General features: G+C 40.2%; 1 protein-coding gene across 4 annotated transcripts in view; it reads right to left on the reverse strand.

Moving 5' to 3' along the window:
• Nucleotides 1–24573, reverse strand: part of MAST4 (microtubule associated serine/threonine kinase family member 4) — a 351856-nt gene that overhangs the window by 276520 nt on the left and 50763 nt on the right. For all 4 annotated transcript variants that reach the window (XM_042450935.1, XM_042450934.1, XM_042450933.1 and 1 more), the window contains exon 3: nt 12012–12133. In XM_042450935.1, coding sequence (XP_042306869.1) covers nt 12012–12133 — 122 coding nt within the window. The remainder of the gene's footprint in view (nt 1–12011; nt 12134–24573) is intronic.

A 24573-nucleotide genomic window follows, 5' to 3' on the forward strand; every position in this document is an offset into this window, starting at 1 on the left:
ATCTTAAAATAGCAACACAGCCTCACTGATCATTTTGTGTTATGGTGTCTCCTGCTCTTCACTTGCCCACATGAACTCACTCTCTTAGCAGGGGCAGTTGGGAAACTCTTGAGAGGCTTGGGTGCAGAACATCACTTCTATGGCTCAGAGTAGCACCATTTGGGGATAGAATAACTGACTAGAGCAAGGAGTTAGAGCAAATGACAGTGCAGGACAAGTGGTAGTAAAAAGGAGCTTTCAAATTTGGGACCCTACTTAAGCCTTTTGAGCTCTTTTGAGACTTGGCTGGCAGGCTGGAGCTGCTATGCTGCTCCTGTTTATTATTTATTATTTATTATTTATTTATGGTATTTATACCTCACCCTTCAGCCCTAATGGCTATTTCATCAGACAGAGTGAAATAAGATGTAACAGAATAAGCGATGTTTGTGTATGAATGTGTGGGGAAACAGTTGAAGCTGGGGAAGACGTGTCTCTGGTCAGGGAGAGGGAGGAGTATCTGGGATCAGTTATTGGAAAGGGTACTTCACCTTGGAGTGGCTCCTGTAGTTAAAATCTCTCCCTTTCCCTGTCCACCCCAGTCTGCAGTTTGGGGCATGTAGCCTCTGTAAGCCCCCTACAAACACACAACAGATGTGCCCCTCTGCCTCAACAAAGAAGGATTAAGAGTCTTTCCTCGCCAAGGAGAAGCTTATCTTTTGCACCTGTCACCTTGGGAGCAGCAACCAAGCAACTGGCTGAGCAGCAGCCGAGAGGCCACTTGCCCACACTGTCCTTTGCTGAAGAAGCAGCACAGGTGAGAGGCTTCAGAGTTGCTGATCAGTCAGCTGCTTGGTTGCTGCCCCCAGGGTGACCAAGTACAAAGAAAGCAGTGACTGAAATCGGTAGAATATCAAGAAATATACGAGGGGAAGGGGATAGGGTCATCACCCAAGAGGAAATGGGCCATAGCTGGAAAAGGTTTGGGAACCATTTATAAGTGTTCAACAGAATTGCAAATAGAATGGCACCTTCTGATATGCCATATAATAGTTCCTTTTTGAGGAGGACCTATCCCAAAGTACCACCATCTTGAACCTGCCCAAAAGAGAAGACCGGTAACACTCCCTTCAATTCCCAAATGCCTTGGACATTCCAGAAGGTCAATAGTTGAAAGCACCAGCAAGAATACACTCCATCTCTCAATGCTCAGGTGGAGGTCAGCTTGTCCACATCTGCAGGACTTAATACCTGAAACTGATCCAGTGTAATCTTTCTCACACAGTTGCTTGACACCTCATTGGCAACTTCTGCTATAACAATGGCAACTAAGTCAGCTCTTATCCAAGATATTTTATCTGAGAAATAATCATTAAAGGCATCACAATAAACAACTGGTGGCTGAGCCAGACCCCTCACCATTCTAAATAATTCAGCAGGACATGAATTCACAGACGCAATACATGCAGAGGAGGCAGCTTTCTTTGCTTCATGTCCTGTCACGTTATAGGAATAAAGAGTCATGATTTAAATTGTCTGAGCAGACCTGCCAGTTTTAAATGCAGATCTAATGCTGTTTTAAATGCACTCAGAATTTTCAGATGTTGTAGTCTTCTGGCAGGTCATTCCACAGACTGGGGGCAGCAGATGAAAAGGTCCTCTGGGAAACCATTGCCGGTCTATTCCTGGTTGGTTACAGCAAACATTTTCCAGAGAACCTCGGTGCACAGGGTTGATTTTACAGAAGCCAGTGATCCTGTAGGTAACCTGGACCCAAACTATGTAGGGCTTTAAAAGTATTTACCAATACTGTACTTTGCCCAGAAACTAACTGGCAGCCAATGGAGTGATTTTAAGATTGGTGTAATTTGATTCCTCCTGAATGTACCCATCATCAGTCTGGCTGTCATATTCTGAACCAGCTGGAGTTGCTGGACTTGGTACAAAGGTAGCCTAAGGTATAGTACATTGCAAATATCCATCCTTGAGGTTACCAGTGTGTGCACTACCATCTTTAGGTCCTTTAGTCTAGGAAGGGGCACAAGAAGGGGAGTGTGAACCAGTGTTCATACACCTCCAACTCCAGATTAGGACTCTTGATAGTAAGCACATTTGTCTTGTCTGGATTCAATTTCATTTGATTTTTCTTTATCCAGCCTATTACTTCTTCCAAGCATTCATTCCGAGACACACTATCCTTAGCTAAAGCTGTTTTTGAAAGCATGGAGAAGTATATTTGGGTACTAAAAGCATCCCACCCCATGCCTTCAGATGATCTCTCTCAGCCATTTCATGTAGATATTGAATAGCACTGGGAACAGAATGGCACCTTGTGGTATGCCATATAACAGCTCCTTTTGGGAGGAGCAGCTATCCCTACTGCTTCTTTTAAACCGGATGGAAAGATCCCCTCCCTGAGAGATGTATTAATGATCATTTGTATTTTAAATCTAATTGCATCTCCTCCCTGGATGATCAGCCAAGGGGGATGGGGATCAAGAAAACAAGCTGTGTTCCTTACTTGCCCCAGCGACAGTACTCCCCAATTGAAAGTGAACCAGTTTAATCCCACTCAGAGTCGCTGGACATCTCATTGTTGACTTCCACCCCAATTATGGCATTTAAGTTAGCTCTTATGCAAGAGATTTTATCAGCAAAATGATTATTAAAAGCATCACAATGAGCTACTGAAGTTTGGGTTCTGGGGTGAGGGTGCCTGAGTTAAACCTCTCACTGCACTGAACAAATCAAGTGGATGTGAATTCACAATGCAATACGTGCAAACAAGAAAGCTTTATTTGCTACATGTGTTGGCACTTTATAGGAACAAAGATGATCTCTATATTGTGTCTTGTCACATAGAAGTCAAGAAGGTGACTACAGTTCAGTAGGAGAGACACTCTAACTACTAGTAATTGCCAGTGCTGCACACACTGTGGATCATCCTTATAGGGATTTCCTAATGTAAGAAGGAGGATTTATATAATTAGGAAAACTGGGCCTGCCAAAAATACACCTTCCATGGAACTGCCAAAACATTTCTACCTCACCCACTTGGTTCTTGGTTTTATTTTCCCCCCCCATAAGATTCACAGAGGAATAGGCAAAGAACAAGGACATGTTGCAGCAGAGGTGAAAGGTACATTTCTTACCAAAGGCCAAAGAAAAAGATAAACACTCAAGTTAGTAGTTAGCCATTAGCAAACTCTATGATAAGGATTATGACAATCACACCATCAAATCTAATAGGAAATAGTATTGATTTCCTGTCAGAAAACATCACTTTGAGGAGGAGTGTGTATGCAGGTACACGTGTGTGTGTGTGCGCGCGCGCGCACGCGCACGTGTTTTTGACTAGAGGCAAAAAACATATGGACACAAAATAAAAGGCTGTTGAAGTGTTTTTCTGGGCAGTACTTTTATACAAGAACCAGTAAAATAGAATTACTATCTGTTACCTACTTATACTTTTTGACAAGGCATAAGAAACTAGATTTTGTATACTGTATAAGAAAACAAAGAGGTATAGCAAAAAATACTCTCAAATATAAAACCTAATCATTTTTGTTAATTTTGCAAAAAGAAGAATGTATTTTCCAGAAATACCACATTCAGTTGTCAGATGCTAAAAGTAGATGCCTAGTTTTCAGATGTATCACAAAGGCCATGTAAACTAAAACTATTTTTGAATCCTACTACAAAATGTAAGTATTTATGGCTTATTTACCGTCCTTATCTACCACTGCATCTGACAAAACCAAATATTGGATGTCAATGCAACCTTTAATTCTTTTTCAGCATTTCCTATGTTCTGATACAATGTTGATAATTTTGGTTCCTTAACATCATGGCAAATATTTAGACTAAAGATTCCCACAAACCATAATAATTATGCTATCCGTATTAACTCTAATTTAAATTGAATTATTAAAAAAAAACTTGGTTTTAATTACTTCTATGTTATTTTTGATCCCTTGGGAAATTGCAATATATTTCAGGGGATTAAGCCTAGATCTTGGACACAGTCAGGAGTGCATTCATACAGTTAAGGCTTATGCACTAGCATAAGAGACATTAGACCTGGCCACTGTGGCACGTGCCTTAGTTACATCCCTTTTAGATTACTGTAATGCATTCTACATGGGGTCTTTCTTTGAAGAGCATTTGGAAATTTCAACTGGTTCAAAGAGCTGCAGCAAGATTGTTAACTGGAGCTGGATACACAGAGCACACCACTACTCTGTTGCAACAGCTCCACTGGCTGCCTGTCCATTTCCACATATCATCCAGTGTTGGCAAATATCTATAAAGTCCTATGGAGTTCAGGTCCAGGTTATTTAAAGGACCAGTCTCCTGTATGAACCTTCCCATATTTTGAGATCTTCTCGGGAGGCCCTGCTCTCTGTCTCACAACCCTTTATAAGTACACCTGATGGCAACAAGGGAGAGGGTTTTCTCAGTGACTGCTCCCGGGCTCTGGGACCCCCTTCCCAGAGAGGCTAAACTGGCATCCTCTGTACTGTCTTTTGCAAGCAAGTAAAACCCTTTTCATTCCAGCAGGCCTTTAAGAAGCTATACTTCTGTTTCAAAAATTTGGTGATAAAGAATGCTTTTCCTGAACTGTTCAAAGGCCCGTTACAAACGGGCCATATAGTGCGTGCGGAGCGCATACTAGGGTTAGGAAGGGGCGGTGCTTCCGCACCCCCCCTAACACTAGTACGCGCTCTGCGCGCACAAAATGGCGGCGGACGTTCCACATGGCCGCCACCATCAATACATCATGACCACGCCTCCTCCAAACGAGGCGGCGCGGTTGTGACGTATTGGGGCCACGCCACGGCGCCTATGGCGCCCTTTGCGCAAACCCCGGAAGGAGCTCCATTTCGGAGCTCCTTCCTGCTTTGCATCACTGGGCACAGCCTTCAGACGGCTGCGCCCAGCGATGCAAGGGAGAAAGGGACCAAGTGGCCCCTTTCTCCTCCTCCCCGCTGCTGCAGGGTGTCCTTGGGGCTTGAAGCCCCAAGGACACCCCTTTCCAGGTTGCGGGGAAGGGGCCTTTTGCTGCTTCCCCGCAGCCTGGAAAGTGGCGGATCAGGGCCTCAGCGGCTGCCGTTGTGGCAGCTGAGGCCTCGATACACCGGGGAAAGCAGCACCTACAGGCCGCCTCAAAGGGGCGGTCTATAACGCGCCAAAGTCTTCTAACACTATTTGTTTGACTGAATCATCCTTTGGTCTTGTACATTCCTAAATTACATCTGTGATTTTCTATGGTGGATGCTCTGTGGATATACCCCCTTTGCTCATACAGTTTCACTGGCTATCAATCTGTTTCCAGGCACAATTTAAAGGGCAGGTTTTGACCTATAAAGCCCTATATGGCTTAGGACCAGACTGTATCTCCCCATATGATCTTATCATCTTTGGGGAAGGGTTTCTCGCCATCCTACCATCACCACCTCATCTTGGCTGGTTAGACAAGGGAGAGAGCCTTCTCAATGGCTGCTCCTAGGCTTTAGAACTCCTTCTAAAGGCAGGTTCTAACTGCCCCACTCTGTTGTCTTTTCATCAGCAGGCAATTGTTTTCATATTCAAACAGACCTTCAACTTTAACTGACCAGAGTATAGTGATATGCAAATTAGGTCTGCTGTGTTTAGTATATGTGTTTTAATTTAATATTTTAAAAATAATGCTTTTTTAAAACTTTTGTATTCAAATTGTTTTAGATGTTCCATTTTAATTTATATTGTAAGCAGCTTCGAGACCCCTTGAGGAGAAAAGCTGGATATCTATCAAATAAATAATATTTGCAGCAAGCACTTTTTCCCCTGCTCACATGACATCAATATCTTCACTTTGTCCTTCACAGATAGGATAAAGCGAGCATGTGTTAGCTGCCTTCCTATCTCTGAGAAGGAGGTAGGGTTACTTCACATGCAAACATTCTGAAAATAATATTTCAAACACAAAATGGCAAGGGAGATTTTTCTTTGTTTCTTTGCTTGGGATGAAAAAATACTCCAATGACATGTGATAGATATATTGGAAGAATTTTTGTCCTAGCTGGGTTTGTCCATTAAAAAATGCACATAGCAAGTATCTCAAATCTCAGGACACAGTTTCAAATTGCTGAAGTAACAACATCATAAAATGCCTACACCAGTGGTTTGCAAATTGTGAAACAGGATCCTTGGGGGAAGAATTGCTCAAAGGGGGCACAAGACATGGAGGCCTTGAACCCTCCTCCTCTTTTTCTTCCCAAGCTTTTTTTATTTGTAAAATTTATGCATGTGTTAAGTGAAAAATTGCATGCATCTATGTATATATGTACAGTACATTTTAATAAAACAGCTTAAAATAATAAACTACCAGCTCATTCTCCCATATAAATATCCTGAAATTTTCATACTTAAGAATGCTCAAGTGGAATATTAATATTAAATCTGTCTGTTTGCACTATACTATCAATCACAAGTTGGGAGAACAGGCAACTGAAAAGTGAAGAGACAGACCTTCAAATAGATGCAGATTTGCTGACAAATGGCAAAGAACCATTAATCCCTCAGTCTGAAGAAACTAGAGTGGTGAATCCCAATTTGTTTCACCCTTATGACTGTCATAACAAGTCTCCCCCAGAGTTTGTCCTAGCATAGTTAAACTCATTTGAAACTGTCAAACTGCAATTCATCAGCTACATTTCCTGTGAAGACTGATAATTTTCTGTTTTGATTATGTGATTACCAATCTCAAAACTGGATCATAACATTAGAAAAGATGCATATACGAACAGAGGTTTGAAGCTGTGAAGTTAAGGTATTATAGCATGTACAAGCATACACAAACCTCTAATACAATCTCTAATATTAGTAGTCTGAAAAAAAATCACTGAATGTCAAACATTTCATTTCCAATAATTCAAAGATTACATCGCTATGTTATTTCATTATGTATTTTTCTATAGTGTTACTTTTGCCAAAAGCCACCAAGGCAGTGCACAACAAATGAAAAATGAAACAAAAAAAATCATTAAAACCATTAAAACAGTAACATACTGTAACTGTAATATTCCTAATCATGTTTCCTTGGAAAGATTTTATTTTAGTTTTTTCACCAACTAATATTAATAATACACTATGGACTAAAACAGGGCATTTATTCTTGCCATGGATGCTTCAAAACATAGTATTATTTTCTTGGACAATATCTATGTTAGTGCTTTTCCTGTTCCAACTACACTTCTGTCAGGTTTATTGTCAGTTTAGTGCCCTCCAGCTATTCAGATTCCTGGCTTTTATTCAGTCTGCCACTCACAGCTTATCAAGAATCAGAAATGCTGGAAGAATTACTATTACTAAATCCTTCAGGGCTATAGCATTTGCACCCAAAGCATCTGTAGGCTAAAATGCAGGTGCACTGGCTAACTGGAAAGAGGGGCAGAATCTCATTTTCACTTGAACTATATCAGTCCAGTACCCATTACTAGAAATATGATATATAGCTGCTTTTAAAGAAAATTGCATTTTGAAAAATTTAGAAAACCACGCTGGTCTCAATATCAACGAGCACAAAAAGACAGAAGTGTAAAGCCAATTGCTAATCCTAACTACAGTACACACGCTGAATCAATAGAAGATTGATTAAGTCAACAATTTTGTATATAATTGGCAGGTTCCAGACCTCCAAAAAGTACGTGCTCGGCACGTACTAGGGTTAGAAAGGGGCGTCCTTTCCGGATGCCCCTAACCCTAGTACGTGCCGAGCACATACAAAATGGCGACGCCCATTCTACATGGGCACCGCCATTTTGACATAGCAGACGCTTAGCATCCGCACATCGCGCTGCGGAAATGATGCCGCAAGTGCACCATTGGCGCCTTGCAGCATCATTTCTGCGCCGCAAAAAGAACCCGCTTTTTGCGGGTTCTTTATGCTGCTTCTGGGAATCGCGTGGTTTGTCCTCTGTGGTTCCCTGACGCAGCAAACACCAGCACCGGCAGACCGCCCTTTTGGGTGGTCTGTAAAGCGCCATTGTTTGCTCTAGTTGAGACAAGCAATTTCATTTAGGTCATCCATTTGTCATAGTAACTTTGTCAACAGTTTCTCCCCAACTACCTCTACACTGACTACAAATTGTAAAATTTCAAAATTTTAAACACATTTTATATTCAACATCAGTTTCAGAGCAGACTGGCGCATGTTCTACTTGACCTATCCTACAGTTTAAAATTTGTTTCCACTTGTAGTGCTTTAAAATACGTGTGTGTGTGTGTGTGTGTGTGTGTGTGTGTGCGCGCGAGCGTGCGCATGCATCTTTAAGTCATCTATCAACTTATGATGACCCTATAAAATTCATAATCTTTTCCTAAGCAAGGAATACTCAGAAGTGATTTTGCCAGTTCCATATAGTTTAGGTCTAAAAACAAAAGGGGTTGTAATTTAAGTCAGCATTTTAATATTGTTCTGCCAGCTAAAAAATGAATTTCATATTGGTCTAATTATTTGTTACCAATTTTTATTATTTTATTACAACCTTATATATGAAAAAATAAAACAATACACTTTAAATTGTGTGCTTGGGAAACTTTACAATCACGTCCCTGTGAGAGATATACTGAACTGTCTCTATATATGTAACCTCATCAATCAAATAGAATGATGTTCTGCTTTACACCACAAAGAATTTCAGAACTGTTTTATTAGAAAATACAAAATCATTTTTCCTGACCTAAGGAAGAAAGTTTTATTAATAGTTTATCTAAAATGGCTGAACTATCCTCTTTTTTTATAAGCAGAAGACTATTTGATCACACGTCTGGTATGTCTCTACACATATGAACACAGCACAACATAACAAAATAAGTTAGTTTGGCAGAACATGCTATACTAGATTTCAGCTTTGCTTTCCTTTGCCTTCTTCTGAGGCTGAAAGTGTGTGACTTGACCCAGTGGATTTCCATGAATGAGCAGGAATTCGAACCCTGGTCTCCTCAAATCACTATACCACACTGCCTCTCATTCTAAAAATGTGTGTGTGTATTCAGGTCTATCAATTTATGGCAATCTCATTAATTTCATAGGGTTTTCTTAAGGGAAGGAATACTCAGAGGTGCTTTTGCCAGTTTCGTCTTCTGAAACATAGACTACATTACTATGTATTCAGTGCTGGTCTCCCATCCAAATGCTAACCAGAGCTGACCTGGCTTTGCTTCCAATATCTGGTTCCTTTGGTATTTAGGCATTAAATATGTGTGCACAGATATTTTTAAAAAGTCAGCTAAACTAAAATATACAGTACTGTACTTCTAGAACACCAACATGAGGAATCTCATCCCTATATATTCAAGAGCTTTTCAACCTGTGCAATCATTGTACTGGACTTAATTAGAAATGTAGTTTGGCTATTTTAAAAAAAAACCCTAAAATTAAACCAAAAAGACAAATCACATATCAGTTGTATGATAAATGATACTCACTACACATTTGGCTCTTGTGCCACCTAGTGGACTACTGGTAGGTGCATACTAGAATCAGTTTCCAAAATGAGTCAATAAAAACATCACTCTCCAGCATTACCCCTAATGATAATGATATAGAAGATGATATTTTTATGTACATTCAGGATATGTGATTTAAATGCACCCTTGAGGTTACAGGGATTCTGGATATTTACAGGTAGGACAAAGAGAAAAATTCTTTCCCAAATGTGCCACAATTCAGTTAGCTACTGTACTGGTCACCAATAAGATGGATACTGAAAACTGAGTGAGCTTTTGCTGATCAAAATTAAAATTACCTTTAATCACCTGAGCTGCAAGACTAACATATGATTCTTACCCTTAAAAAGGTACTTATCCATTTAGTTATACGTAAAATATATACAGCACCTTTCTGTTTCATATAAGTCATTCAAGACAGCTTACAAAATATTAAAACGTATCACCTCATGTACATATGGCATAACTCCAAGGACCACCAGGATGGTCGGAAGCCATTAATTAATTAATGCCACATCTCAAGAACACAAGCCTGCTTGCAATATGAAAATATATAAAATATGTACATTAAAAGATCTGGGTAACTATAACTATTACCTACCTAAGTAAGTGCTTTAGGATGCACTGACTGTGCCATTGGCAAGAGGGAAAACTGTGCCCTTTGAGAGATTTTGGACTTCAGTCCCCAGAAGCCTCAGCTATGTTGACCAATAGTTTGTGATTCTGGGAGCTGAAGTCCAAAATTTCTCAAAGGGCACCGTTTGGGGACCACTGCCTTAGAGCATACAAAAGGATGATCAAAATTAAGGGCTTGGTTCTCAGCAGTACACTGCTGTGCATGAGGATTTAATGTGATTTCGGTCAACCACATTAGCCTGAAAACAAAGATATACCAGGGGTGCTGGTACTGGTGGAGCAACAGTGGATCTACAAAGATTGGGAAAATGAATTATTTTTTCATTATTTAATTTAATATTTCCAAACCTGCTATCAACAGTAAATCCTTTAAATATAAAGACAAATACTTTAAATAGAGACTATTATAAAATTAAGAATAAAATGAGACATAAAGCCACATTGACTACCAGTAAGCATTCCTTTCATTTCAAGTTGTTCTCTGTGATTATGGAAAGAACCAAATGACTGAATTCAGATCTTAAGGGGTGCTTTGACTGAGAGTTCCTGTATGACAGGGGTTGGACTGGATGGCCCTTGTGGTCTCTTCCAGCTCTATGATTCTATGATTCTAAGTCATGTATTGTATGTTATAGTGCCTTTCCAGATCTTCCATTCTGTATAAATATGACAGAAAATGAATAAGATAAGAACTGGTCTTCTGGAGGTATGTCAAAACACTAGGAATACAATTTGAGATCCACTTCAAGCTCTGTGGATAACTTTATTAAATTTGCTGTGTTCATTATTGCAAATGTATTTTATTCTTGAATGCATGAATCTTTGTCGAGGGTACTTAAGTTCCCTTACTCACTGGATTCTAGGTTCCTAGTTAAAAAAAAATTCTGCCACTTCCACAGTTGCACATATCAGCAAACATACCTTTTTCTTAATATGTTGTTTTCCTTCTCGTCACCCTATTGAGCTAAATTTGTACAACTGTGCAATTTCAAATTTCAAATAAAATATCTGAATGCATTATCACAATATCACAATATCACCTTACAATCAGTCAGGAAGTATTTCTACACACACATCTTGAAGTCATCCACACTGCTAGATACTGATGAAAAATCCATAAGGATAGAGAAGGGTATCAGTAGGTATGGGAAATGAACACGAATAACAGGTCTAACAGTTTCCTTGCTGTTCAGAGTAGACGGTAAATCTGACTTAGTTTTGGAAACAAGCATTCAAAGGATCTGATCTGACTTATCCTATGAAACCTCTGTTCAGGTAATGACTGGTTAGATTTATGTAGTTCATTTGTTGTCAGAATCTTGCTAAAGCTTTAACTAGCATTCCTGAAACGTTTCAAACAGTCCTTTAAAAAAAACATGCTCAGATTTATGAGCTTTTGCAACATATAGTTCTATCACCCAAAGGGGGAAAAGGACTACCATGCACCAGAGAACCATATTCCATTAGTAAGTGACCTGCTTACAATGAAACAGTAGAATAACAGATAGCCCATAAAAAGTCAGGTACTTGAAAGAAGTGTTTTATAGTACAAATATGACTGCCTCTTTGTTTTAAACCTAAATGTTTGCCGGGGGGGGGGGGCTTCAGTAACATGTGTTTCCAGCTGAGATTTTATAGGAAACAAGAAAAGCAATTCAAAATTACAGCTCCCCTAGCAAACATAATTCAGATATATTGAACATGTTTAGTACTATTATATACAGTAATGGACACCAGTTATGTGAAAGGCCCTGAAATACTGTGTCTTTTGGAAACAATTTTGGATTATTTGACTCTTGTGCAAATGGACTCCTAGGTATAATGATATATTAACATGGGAGGGAGTTGGGTTGAATAAACAAAGAAGTGGGTTGAATAAACAAACAGTTGAAAAGATAACTCACCAAACTAGCTGTTAGAGAAGGAGCTGATTGCCCAAGAGTTTGGCTGCGCATTCGGACAAGATTGGAAGTTTCTCCACTTTGCCACGACTGTTGTGTAACAGCATTTGGTAGCAAGTACCTACCTGCCAAAGGTTTGGGAGAAAAACAGTCAAAACACAGTTTCCAATACCATTAACAAACTATTCAACATGTTGCAAAATTAACACTGGTAAAAGTTTAGAGCTATGAATTGCTTTGTAGTGACTACAAGAGCCCACATTGTGGCCCTCACCAAGTCACATAAGGCAGTGAGAATGGCCATCCCACTCAAGTATTTTTGCCCATAAGAGATGCATTTATTAAAGGAACCAGTTAAAACCATAGCAGGTGACTGGAAAACTGAATAGCAAGGCTGAAAACATTAGTCTGACAGTCTGAGGTCAAGCCGACAGAATCCTCTGAATTGTAAGCCAAAGGGAGAATTGGGAAACCAAACTGAATATCAACCAGAAAATGAACAAGCATTCAGTCCAAATCACCATCCAAGAAGCAAAGTTGGAGAAACAGGCTGAATCAAAACATAATAAAAAGAACAGCTCAGAACAGCTGCTGACATAGAAGACAAAAAAGAACTGAGGGAATAGGCAGGAAGCACAGTGCTAAGGCACCTGGATGGTGGGTGGGGTTACCGCCAAAAAGCTTATACTGTACAACATCTCTAGAAAATTCTGAATGATGTACTGCACAGGCTCAAATAACAACATTTGTGTGAGTCACAGAAACCATGAAGAATCACTTTTAAAAATACAGTATATACATTATTTTGATATATATATTGAACCTAGACTCTAAAAGTGAAGACTTCATTTGAATGGTAGATTAAAGATGTCATTATTGAATCTGGATAATACTGAATATTGAGCCTGAATAATAGTGAATAATTATTGAATCTGAATAATACTGAATCTGGGCTCTAAAAATAAAATCTTAAATGGCCACTGTTTGAATGGTAAATTAAAGGTGCCATCCTCTTATTAAAAAATACACTAATGCAGGAGATAAATTATGAATAAGAACATTTACCAAACAATGATTGCTAGGGTTGATTCCTGTGACTTAAAAATAAAATATAATGAGTGTGGGAGGAACAGTGGCAGGGAAAGTAGGTATCTCTTCACAGTCTAATGACCAGAAACAATGGCCCTAAGGAGTCATATTTTATTACTATGTGTTTTCAGATAACCCTAGCTTCAGGCAGGAAAAAAAATAATGTGAAACATACAGATGTTAGTGTTCTCACACAAATTTATGTAGACTATAATAATCCCTATTAGGCTTAATAGGAAAATAAAAGGCAAATGAATTAGTTTAGAACCATTGTTATGAAACATTTCATTACTGTTATCTTTATTTCCTTGTGGTTACATCAAGAAACTTTATTTAAATCCAATTTGCGAGGAATACCAGCAGACTTTTTTTAGGGATGCTGCTGATTAATTCATGCACCATTTACTGCTTACAGCTTAAGAAAATTAGCATCTGTCAAGTGTATTAGTCAGCTGCATATGGTTACAATTAATGGCCAACACTACTTTTTCTGCCAGATTTAAAACAGAGATAACACTTCTCTTCAATCTGTCCAGTAAATCTGATATAATTCAATCAAAGCAAGAATTACGGCTGACTTGATTATGTTGTCCTTGGCTATTGCAAGAGAAACATTTGTACTAAAACCCATTAACAAAATTCAGCACTTTCATGTCCTTCTCTTCTTTGCACTGAAATAAACCTATCCACTACACATAACAGAGGTAGTAAAATATCCAGAGGCCTGTTACAGAATGCCAAAATAAAGCTGCTTCGGGTCTCTTTGGAGGTATGCTATTTAAATGATGCATGGGTCCTAAGAGTCCGGAGGTACGCCAAGCCAACTCCATTCCTAAGCACTGGAGTGCAGCTTTGGTGCAGCTTCCGGATTCTTAGGATGCATGCATCATTTAAACAGCATACCTCCAAAGAGACCCAAAGCAGCTTTATTTTGGCAGTCTGTAACAGGCCAGAGTTTGGAATAACTGCACAGTTAACATTTACAATTAGTGTTATTTTAATCCATTGCTCATTAAAAATGCTACTACCTTTTCAATCTGATATATAATAAAGGAAGAATTAAAATGGAGCCTAGCTCTTAAGCCAATAAATAATGCCGATAAAAATGAACATATGAAAATAGTTCAAAAATGGCTTAGAAAATAAGTGACAGTTCACTACATCTGAAGAAAAGACTAAATGGATTTGAGAATAAAAGAAGTCACTCCCTAAAATACATTTGCCTGTCTCATCATATTATTCAGATTCCTAGGACAGACTCCAAAATCTACTCAATTTTGAATTCTGCAGTTCTAATTACAGTATATCAGATTTTGTAGTGTTTTTTTTTAAAAAAATGGCTTTCATTTCATCCTTCTTTTTACAACACACTTGTAAAACTGCACAAACTAATCTGCTATGTGTTGTATAATCCTCATCAAGTTTAATGAACATTTAAAAACACGCTGGTTCTCAAGGCCAACAACACAAGAACATTTGAAAAGGTCTGCTAGATAAATTCAGGGATTCCTCTAGTCCAGCATCCTGTTTTCCAAAACAAACTAAGCAGTCAGATGCTTCAGGTAATCCCAGAAACAAACAGCCAATATATTCTTCATATGTCCATGAAAATGGTGGTTGCATTCAACCATCACAACTAACTTCACCAGCCTCTGATCACAGCAGATGGTTTTATGGGGACTTTTTAGTTCCAGAGCTTTAAAACAAGGATTGAAATACCTGTACATACATATACCTAGTGCCTAAATACCCTAAAGGCATCAGATCATGTTTGATTTTGGAAAGTAAGCAGGGTCAACCTTGGCTAGTACTTGGATAGGAAACTACCGATAAATACCAGGAGATATCAAGCATATTTCACAGGAAAGAACTGTCAAAACCATCTCTGAGTATTTCTTGTCTTAACAAAAAGTTATGGAATTCATGAACTCACCACATACACCACAATAAGTCCACACACACACACAGAGAGAGAGAGAGAGACAGAGAGAGAGAGAGAGAGAGAGAGAGAGAGAGAATCAGGCAAGTGTTAGTTCTCAGGGAAATTGCTTTTGGAAGTAGATCTGTATGTTCATTCTTCAGATCCAGGCAGGGATCCGGAGTGGTTCCATAATATCATCATTATGTATTTGAGCAAATGAACAATTACAGCTTCTTTCTTTCTTTCTTTCTTTCTTTCTTTCTTTCTAACTAACAACAATCATGGAGCAGAAGATGGAGCAAACACTACATTACAAAGTTCTGTACATGATATTGTCATATTTAATGCATGAGAAAGCAGAGGAACTAATGTCACTGAAGCACACAAGCAGTGAAAGATTGAATTACCATCCCACAAGCTTTCCAAGTACAGGAACAACCCAAACAAATTACTAGCGTGACAATCAACCTTATACATGCCTTCAAGTTTCTTGGACACCAGAGGTACAGAAGCAGGCTTATGCCATGAGAGTGCCATGACATCAGACAAAGAGGCCAAGAATGGTAGGACTGCTGGTTGGTTGGGAACAGGCAAGAGACCATAAACCGAGTCCCTCGGGGCTTTCGGTAGTTGATCGACATGAAGGCCTATGGCCCGAGACATCCTGTCAACGTGATCAGAAAAGAGGTGAACATCCTCTATGGGAGACTGAGGTGTGGTGTCCTCCACTTCTTCCTGAGGGGACGCTATCACCGCTGAAGGAGAATGGGTTCATATGTAGACTCTTCTGTAGAGTGTAACACAGTAGGTACAGAGAGGACTACAGGCGGAACTACCTGAGGTAGTTCAGATGGGATCGTTGACGTCAAAGGGTCAACCGAAATAACAGAAGGTATTGGTGTGAGCATCAATGTCGAAGTCGATGTCGGGACAGCAGTCTCCACCATTGAATAGATAGGTGAGGCCGGAGGATGAGAGATAGTGGCTGTAGTTTGGGGTGGCAGAGAAGGAGTTAAATAATAACCATAATCTCTTGGAGAACAAGATCGAGAGCAACGCTGAGATGGTAAACGTGATCGGCGCCCCAATGGTGAACGAGAACGATGTTGATAATGAGAAGAATAGTCCTCGCGTGAATCTCGATGATGATATTGTTCTCTGTAGGAAGAAGAGTAGGACTTGTAGGACAAGGGGCGTTCTCTCCAATATTCTTCAGCTTGATAATGAGCGACATAGGAACCCGAAGAGTGAGGTGAGTCGTATCTGCAACCATCTTGATCTCAAGGAGATGGGGACCTGTGGACTTTGGTCGGCGACTGTTGGCGTGGAGGTGGAGGCGGGGGGAGAAGGAAAGCCTGTATGCCTTTAATGGAGTTTCCAATATCTGTGCCAGGACTGTGGTTGGAACAGGAGGCAGAGGAGAAATGGTTGTCGGAATCAGAGTAGCGACGGGTCATGGCGTAGATAGAATGGTAGCTATCGACGTCGAGTCCAGCGCACCCAATGTCGAGTCTAAAATAGTGACTGGGATGGGGGGTGGCAAATCATCCACCGATGTTGAGGCGGGCATCGAGAATGCCATAGTGAAATCCAATTTAGCCACAGCTAAAGCTATCAATGCTGAGGCCAATGTCGGCACCGGGGCCCAAGTTGGAGGGGCTGCAGCCATTTTAGACTTATGTTTCTTCCTGGGCTTGTCATCAGCAGCAAAGGAAGTGTCGGGGCTCTTTTTGGCTTTATGAGGCCTCTGCTGTGAAACAGAGGGCACCTCTGTCAGGACCCTGTGGCACACTTGGCCTGGAAATGACATGGATGTGGCTACTAGGTGGAAGTGGAGCAGAGGTAACTACAGTTTAAGTGGTAGGTGTGCATGAGTCAGCATTTGGGAGCTGTGCATCATGGGACATCTGATGCAACATGCACAGTAGGTGAAGTCAGACTGAGGTGCATCATGGGAAATGGTATGATGCAACCTGAACTGGGGATGAAACCAGCAAGGTTTCATTGGTGGCAAAACACCACATGACTTCACAGAAGACCATCTATATAAGGGAGAAGGTGACTATCTTCCTTGTTGGGTTGTTGGGGTCGGTGACTGGCGTAGCACTTTGTCTATTTGTATATAGAGCTGTGAGTATCCAGACAGCTGTTTGGTACTCTGTGCAATCTTGCATATAGTTTGGAACAAGTGAATTAAAGCCCTCTTTTTTGAGTGAGAGCCTTGCTGTCCAGCAGTGTTTATTTTCTGCAAGCTGGGAGCTCAAGGCTGAATCCTGCATGGGAGGAATTTTTCCTTCTCTGTCTGAAGCCTTTGTAGACGTCTCTCCAAGAGCCTTCTCATGGCGTCCTGCCTGCGTGAATCAACTCTGCACGTGGTTGTAGTGGACACAGCGCGTCTCTTGGGTTGATAATGATGGCTCTGGAAAAGATGATGGCTGTGACATCGAGGCCCTCAACGTTGATATCAAAACTGGCAAGGTAGAGGCTGAGATTGATGTCAACGTCGAGGTAGCAGTTTTCGACATTGATGGTCTCAAAATCTTGGGAATCTGAGAGAGTTTGTGGATGGGAATCCTCCCCAAGGTATCTAAAGCCAAAGCGGATTTTTGGGCAACCGAAAGAGAGCATTCCCACAAGAAAGATTTATGTTTAGAGGCTCTATTTCGGAGAATCACCACAGTAAAAGCTCTACAATGGGGGCATCTATCAGTAATATAGGCTTCCCCTAAACAAAAAAGATATTTAGAATGGCCACCGTGGAAAGCAATTTTCTGATCACATTCGGAGCAATTCTTAAAAAGGGCGGCCATAAGAGGCCTGGAAGCGGTAGGCCCGTCTGGGCCAAAAACGCTTTGCTCTCACAACAAAAAAGTTTTTAAGGGCAATGTTCAAGAAAAATGGAGAAAAGACAAAAATCTACCGTACAGCAAGGGGGGAAGGGGGGAAAAGGGGTGAAAGACAAAAAGTCTACCGTACAGTAGAAATCTACTCAGCTCAGAGCAACCAAAGGAGATGTTTCTCTTGCTGCAGATGAAAGAGAACTGAAAGAGGAGCTAGACTGGTGGGACTGGGCATGCTCAGTACATAGGAGTGGGCGGGGCTCCCGCCAATGTGCTCAGCTTTTCAGCTTCCGATGGAGTCTCTGCGCAGGCGCAGTGGCCAATTGTGTGAGGCACAGAGACCACGAAGAAGAATCAAGGATCTCACTGTATTAAAAGAAATGCTATTTGCTGTCTTACCTTGACAGACCAGAATTTGGACACAATGAGAGCCCTGAACTTGCACAATCTAATATAGTTTCCCAAAAGTCACTCCTGCAAAATACATGTGCTAGCAAATTTCCATGATGCTAACATTTCTGATAACAGTTTTGGTTATCATTCAGACTCAGTGTTAAACTGGCAGTTCACACTCTCCTTTCATGTAAACAACTCAATCTCCATTCTTTGCTATCGGTACAGATATACTGGGTACAACCTTGTTAGCTTGCTTTTCCTGAAGGAAACATGCTGGAAACTAAGGCATGAAATTCTAAAGGGTTTTTCTAACTTAGCCCAAATGAAACCATACTAGTTTCCTCTTCACCAGAACTGAATGGAATTTCCAGGCACTGTAGCCCATATTAAGGGATTAGGCCTGCCAAATTGTAAGCAAAGGAGTTTTCTGTTGTACGGCTATACATTTTATTTCTTTAACAGACAACTGTCTAGTTTTTATTTATTGGCAGAATTGAAGGAAAACAAGTATATAGCTTGGGTCTCCCTTTATGAACCCATTAGAGCAATACGATCATTCAGAGAGACCTTTCTTTCTGTCCTACCATCTTCTCAGGCTAGTTTAGTAGTAACAAGGGAGAGGGTCTTTTTGATGGCTGTTTCCAGACTCTAGAATTCCCTCTCTAGGCCTGTGGCCTATTTATTGTGTCTAATCATCCAGCATGTTGTTGTTGTTGTTACTATTATTATTACTATTATTATTATTATTAATGTTTATTTATATGGCGCTATAAATTTTCATGGCACTTTACAGGCATCATCAAAGCATATAACCTGACAATGGCATACAATCTAATAGTCATAAAATATAAAACTGTACAAAATTAAACAAGTGATGCCGTGGCACTTTACAGGCATCATCAAAACAACATATAGTGTGCCCATGTTATACGCGGGCACACCAAACGCACCTTCCAGCATACGCTGGAGGCCTGTGCTGGAAGAAGCCTGGGTGCGCCCGCAAGAAGAAATGGGGCGTGCGTCAGCGGCGCACCCCCACTGCACAGCTCAGACACGAGCCCCATTACTTCTAATGGGGCTCCAGCATACGGGTTTTTTCCCTTAAGTGGGAGGGTCCGGAATGGAACCCCCGCGTAAGGGAAGGGTGCACTGTATAACCTACCAATAGTATACAATCTAAAAGTAATAAAATATAAAACTGTACAAAATTAAACAAGTTATGCCAATCAAATACAAAAATGTAAAAACAGATACTATATATAGTAAAATCTAAATTATAAACAATATGAAACTAGAATACCAAAGGCTTCAGAGAACAAGAAAGTCTTTAATCCAGATTTAAAGCTAGATAGAGAACAGATAGTCCGCTCCTGGACCACACATCTCGAACAGGGTGGGAAAATGAAATAAGGACTGACCAATTTGGGGTGGGGGGGGGGTAGGTTGTGTAAAGCTTTGAACGTTAAGAGAAGCAGCGTGTACCGAAACCTATGTGGTCTTCCTCTCTTTCTACTGCATTCCAACTTTTCTAGCATTATTGTCGTTTCAAATGATTCATGCTTTCCCATGATCTGGCCAAAGTATGGCAGTTTCAGTTTAATCATCCTGGCTTCCAAGGAGAGATCAGGGTACTATAAGTCAGAAATGACTTGAAGGCACCCAACAGCAGAGAAAATTGAATGTAGAGAAATGAAATTGTGGTGATGGGGGGAAAAAGTGGCTTTCTCATCTTTTTACTTTATATTCTTCCCCATACCCTCCCATAGTCCAGCAGAACATAGCAGCCAATGTTCAAAGAACACCAAAAGGTGTTGACACAAGAGTGTATGTTGCAGTTTTCTTTTCCTAAACTTTCAGTGCTGAATTCAGTGCCGGGGGGGGGGGGGGGGGGGGGCTTTGGACCCCAGGAGCTTTTTGGAGCAAAATACAGAACTCAAAAGAAGTCCAGAGTTCTTGTTGAATATGACAAACAACCCTTTTGAGTCGAACCAGAAAATGTAGACAAACTGAAATATGTCGGTTTTATTTTTATCGACTGTATTAAAAGAAGTACATAACCATGCGTATACTGTAGTTAGAACTCCCTATATTAACTTAATAATACCCTGAAACATTTACACAGTTTATTAAATTAATAATAAGCAGCTCAAATTTTCTTTGCATTTGCTGATAAAGTTTACTTAAGCATTCTAGATCATCTAAAAATATGAAAAATATAAGCCTTAATGCAATGTAATATTGCTCTACAATGGGTAACAGAAACTATCTACAATGGGTAACAGAAACTATTTCACACCATTTAGATCACTGTGAGCCTGCGCAGACACAATGCCCTTCATTTTCAGCAGATTTGGAAAGCCATTATTTTATATCATTAATCCACTCTCAGAGCAGCCAGGTAAGCCTGTAGAGTATTCTTGATTCTGACAATTTAAGCCCAAGCCCAAGTGATTGTATAAAGCTCTTTGAAGTTATTTCAACTCATGAAACCCATTCACGGCAGAAAAGAAGCTTTGTAGTTAACCATTTGCTCCTTATGGTAGGGAAAGTTTACAGCTCCATTTTCTGCATTTCTTATTTTTATCAGGAAAAGATATGAAAGAAATAAAATTTTAACTCTTTTCAGGCATTAACATCTGTTGATTTATTTAATTTCAATATGAATTTGCTATAAAAATATGATACTGTTTCAGAAGATAACAACAAAATAACTACCCATGCTGTATGCTGGAAATGGTTATCCATCCCCAGCACATTTAACCTTTTAAACCATGAATAATTTTATCAGTGACATGACTGTCAAGCTTCTCCCTGGAGATCAATACTGTACTAGCTTTCAGATAGGCAAGCAGCTAAATGTATGTGTAACTGGCACATATTGTAACTAGTCAGAGTACAAGAAATTTGGCTCTAGAATTTCTCCAGTCTTCCACCTTTCTGGAAAATGGGCAACTGATTTTCCAATAGTTATAGAAAAGGAACAAACCAAAGGTAGAGAAAAATCAAATTATCTGCGTGCAAGAATAATTTCTACCAAAATGCAGGTATATCATCAAACATGTTAAGCAGAAAAGGAAGGGGAGGGGGGAAAAAGAAATGTGGTAGCACCTTTTGAACTAACAGGTTTTTATTTTAGCATGCGCTTTCATGGATTTAAATCCACTTCTTCAGATGCAGCACTAAGTTGTATCAAGGCCTCAGGTATAAAGCATAGTTATACAATTGTGGCAGTGGGACAGAATGCAATGGGATTCAAAAAGATAGAAATCATGTCTCTGTTCCTAACTTTTCAAAGGGCTGAGTAAGGTGATGCAGGTCTTTCAGATCTTTACAGTGGTCGGATAGTGTTGAAATGTTAAAGCAATAAATCTGCTTACCAAAGGTCAGTTTCCCTGAGTTCAAAACTCTTTGAGAAGATTCCTTTAGTTATATGTGCAGTAGTGAAGACTTTTATATTTATAGATGTAGTGTACAATGAGGACATTGTCTTTCTTCACCCCTCTGCTAATAGACTGAAATTTGGGAATGTAATTAAATTCATACATTTCTCTTTCTAGTCCTCCTTTGTAATTTTGTTGTTCAATGACAGCAATTTGTAAATCTCTTACTGTATGTCCAGGAAGGCTGAAATATTCTGCAAATTGTTTTGAGGTATTACCATTTCTAATATCTGATTTGTGTCCATTAATCCTCTTGTGAAGAGACAAGAGACTGTCTGTCCAGTGTTGAGTGTAGAGGGGCATTGCTAGCATAGGATGACATGCATCACACTGGAGGAAGGGCAAGAAAATCTACCTCCGATCCTCATGCCCTTTCTTACAATAACCAGTACTGTATAGGAGATATATATACTCCCAAGCACATATGCACACCATTAGGATAGTGCTTAAATCACTGTTTCTCAAAGAGGCCCATCCTACTAATTAATTGCTAAGCCATTTCCTATATTCTGAAAAATGTTTCATGCAACATGGAATGGAACTTAACTTAGAATTAAGATATGTCATTTAAAATATTAACTGCATCATAACAGCAGAATAATGTGCCCCTGAGCCCATTGCCCAATTGCAGCCATTTTTCAAGCTTCAGAGGCCCCCACCACAACACTGTGCCTCTCAATTTGACTGGCCAAAAGTGATTGTCACTCCTGGCCATATTTACAGCCTTTTTTGTTCTGTTTATGAGCAGGGGGCAAAAAGCCTTTTTCATATGTCTAAAGTTGTTTTGGTGCCGAAAGGAGTGCATGTGTTTTTAGCAAAAAATTTGGTAAGGTGCCAGGGGCTTTGGAGAGGTAAGTGTGTATCTTAAGCCTCACAGGATCCCTCCAAAGGACTGCATGTAGCTGACCCTCAGAGACCAGCAAACTCTGGAGGATGGCACCCAACGGCTCCTGCCACTGGGCGCCATCCTCCGAGGCCTGTTTGCCGGCCTCTGACGGCCCCAAAAGGACCCTCAGAGGCTGGCAAACTGCAGAGGATGGCCTGTTTGCCGGCCTCTGACAGCCCCAAAAGGACCCTCAAAGGCCGGCAAATGCCAGCGGGAGGAGTCAGAGGCTCCCTCCCTCCGGACAGCTGGAGGCCAGCAAAAGGGGGCTGCAGCCCCGCCTCCTGGAGGGTAGAAGCCCCACCCCTGGCACCCAGCCCCCATCCTGGGGGTAGAAGCCCCGCCCCCCGCATGCGAACTGTAAAAGGTTCGCCATCACTGTCTTAGTGGACAAACACTGTGGAATGGAAGTAAGAGGCACTGTCTTCCATGGTTCCCCCCTTTCTACACAGCCAGTTCCAGAAAGTGGTACTGCAAGATTCCTTTTCTTATTCTTTTTGCTGTTTAGTATCTATATGAAGCTCCTGGAAAGATAGGGAGGCATTTGGGAGTTGGGTGTCATCATTATGCTGAGAATAGTGAACTCTACTCCACTTTGCCATCTCTGTCAGTGGTGTTGTGCATCTATTGTGTGGATGCTATAATGGGCTGGATGAGGGCCAATAACGTGAATAATATGAAATATTCACAATGAAGATCAAGATGAAAATGATAAGATGAAGGTTCTGTGGACTGGTGATTCCCTGGAATTGGGTAAACAGCCTTCTTTGGATAAGATTGCACTCTGCGGCAACAGGTACATAGTCTGGGATGCTCTTGGATCCATCTTTGTCACTGGAGGCCTAACTGACATGGTATTTTTAGAGTCAGCTTCAACCAGTCCACCAGCTGCAGCCTTCCTTAGGGATAACCTAGCCACCTTAGTTCATGCACTGCTAACCTCCTGATTAGACAACTGTAATACACTCTACATAAGGATCCATTGAAGATGACTCTGAAACTACAGCTAATGCAAAACAGAAGCTCAAATGGTAACTGAAGTACCATACAGACTTCATGTAACTGTCTTAAAGGAACTGCACAGCTTGTGAATATAGTTCTGCTATAAATTTAAGGTGTTTGTGATGACATTCAAAACACTAAATGCCTGAATACCGAGAACTGCTGAAGGGTACTCTTCTCTGTCCCATTAGTGGGGAAAACATGTTGTGTGAGAGAACATGGAAGATTGTCTTCTCCCAACTATAGAATGTGCTTCTTTTAACAGCCTAAATGTTACCAACACGGCTTCATTCTGGTGCCAAGTGAAAACATGGAATTGTTCAAAAATTATCTTCCCTAAATGACTATCATCCATTCACAGAAATATGAGAGACTGATATCAGTTCAGCTCACATAAGTGTTAAAATTATGTATATTGTATATACTCATGTATAAGTCTAGAAATTTTAGTCAAAAATTGACCCAAACAAACTGAGTCAACTTATCCACGGGTCAATGTAAATACTGCACTTTAACTCTTATTAAAAAATGAACTATCCCCTGGTGAAAGGCAAGAGTGAAATCTGTCCTGGAAGCACTGGCCCTCCTCTACTGTCTTATCCATCCAGGCTTTCATGTGAGCACAAACAGTTATGCCTGCTGAAATCTTGTAAATTACTAGGCATTGTTTTCCTTGTTCCATCCTTTAGATCCTTTGTTATATGCCCCTAAGTTTTACCCTCGACTTATTCATGGATCATATAAAAGATCCATAATTTTGTCCCCAAAACCTGCCCTCGACTTATTCATGAGGTCGATTTATAGTTGAGTATATACGGTATTTCCTATAACCATAACTTTATTTTTAAAAGTAAGTTATTAAGAAGAATGTAAAAACATACACCTAAATCCTATTGCTAGTCCCAACAAGAAAAAAACTCAATCAATCAATAGCATTTATTATTATTATTATTATTATTATTATTATTATTATTATTATTATTATTATTATTAT

This window comes from Sceloporus undulatus, chromosome 2 (assembly GCF_019175285.1).
Source record: "Sceloporus undulatus isolate JIND9_A2432 ecotype Alabama chromosome 2, SceUnd_v1.1, whole genome shotgun sequence".
Classification (NCBI taxonomy): Eukaryota; Metazoa; Chordata; class Lepidosauria; order Squamata; family Phrynosomatidae; genus Sceloporus; species Sceloporus undulatus.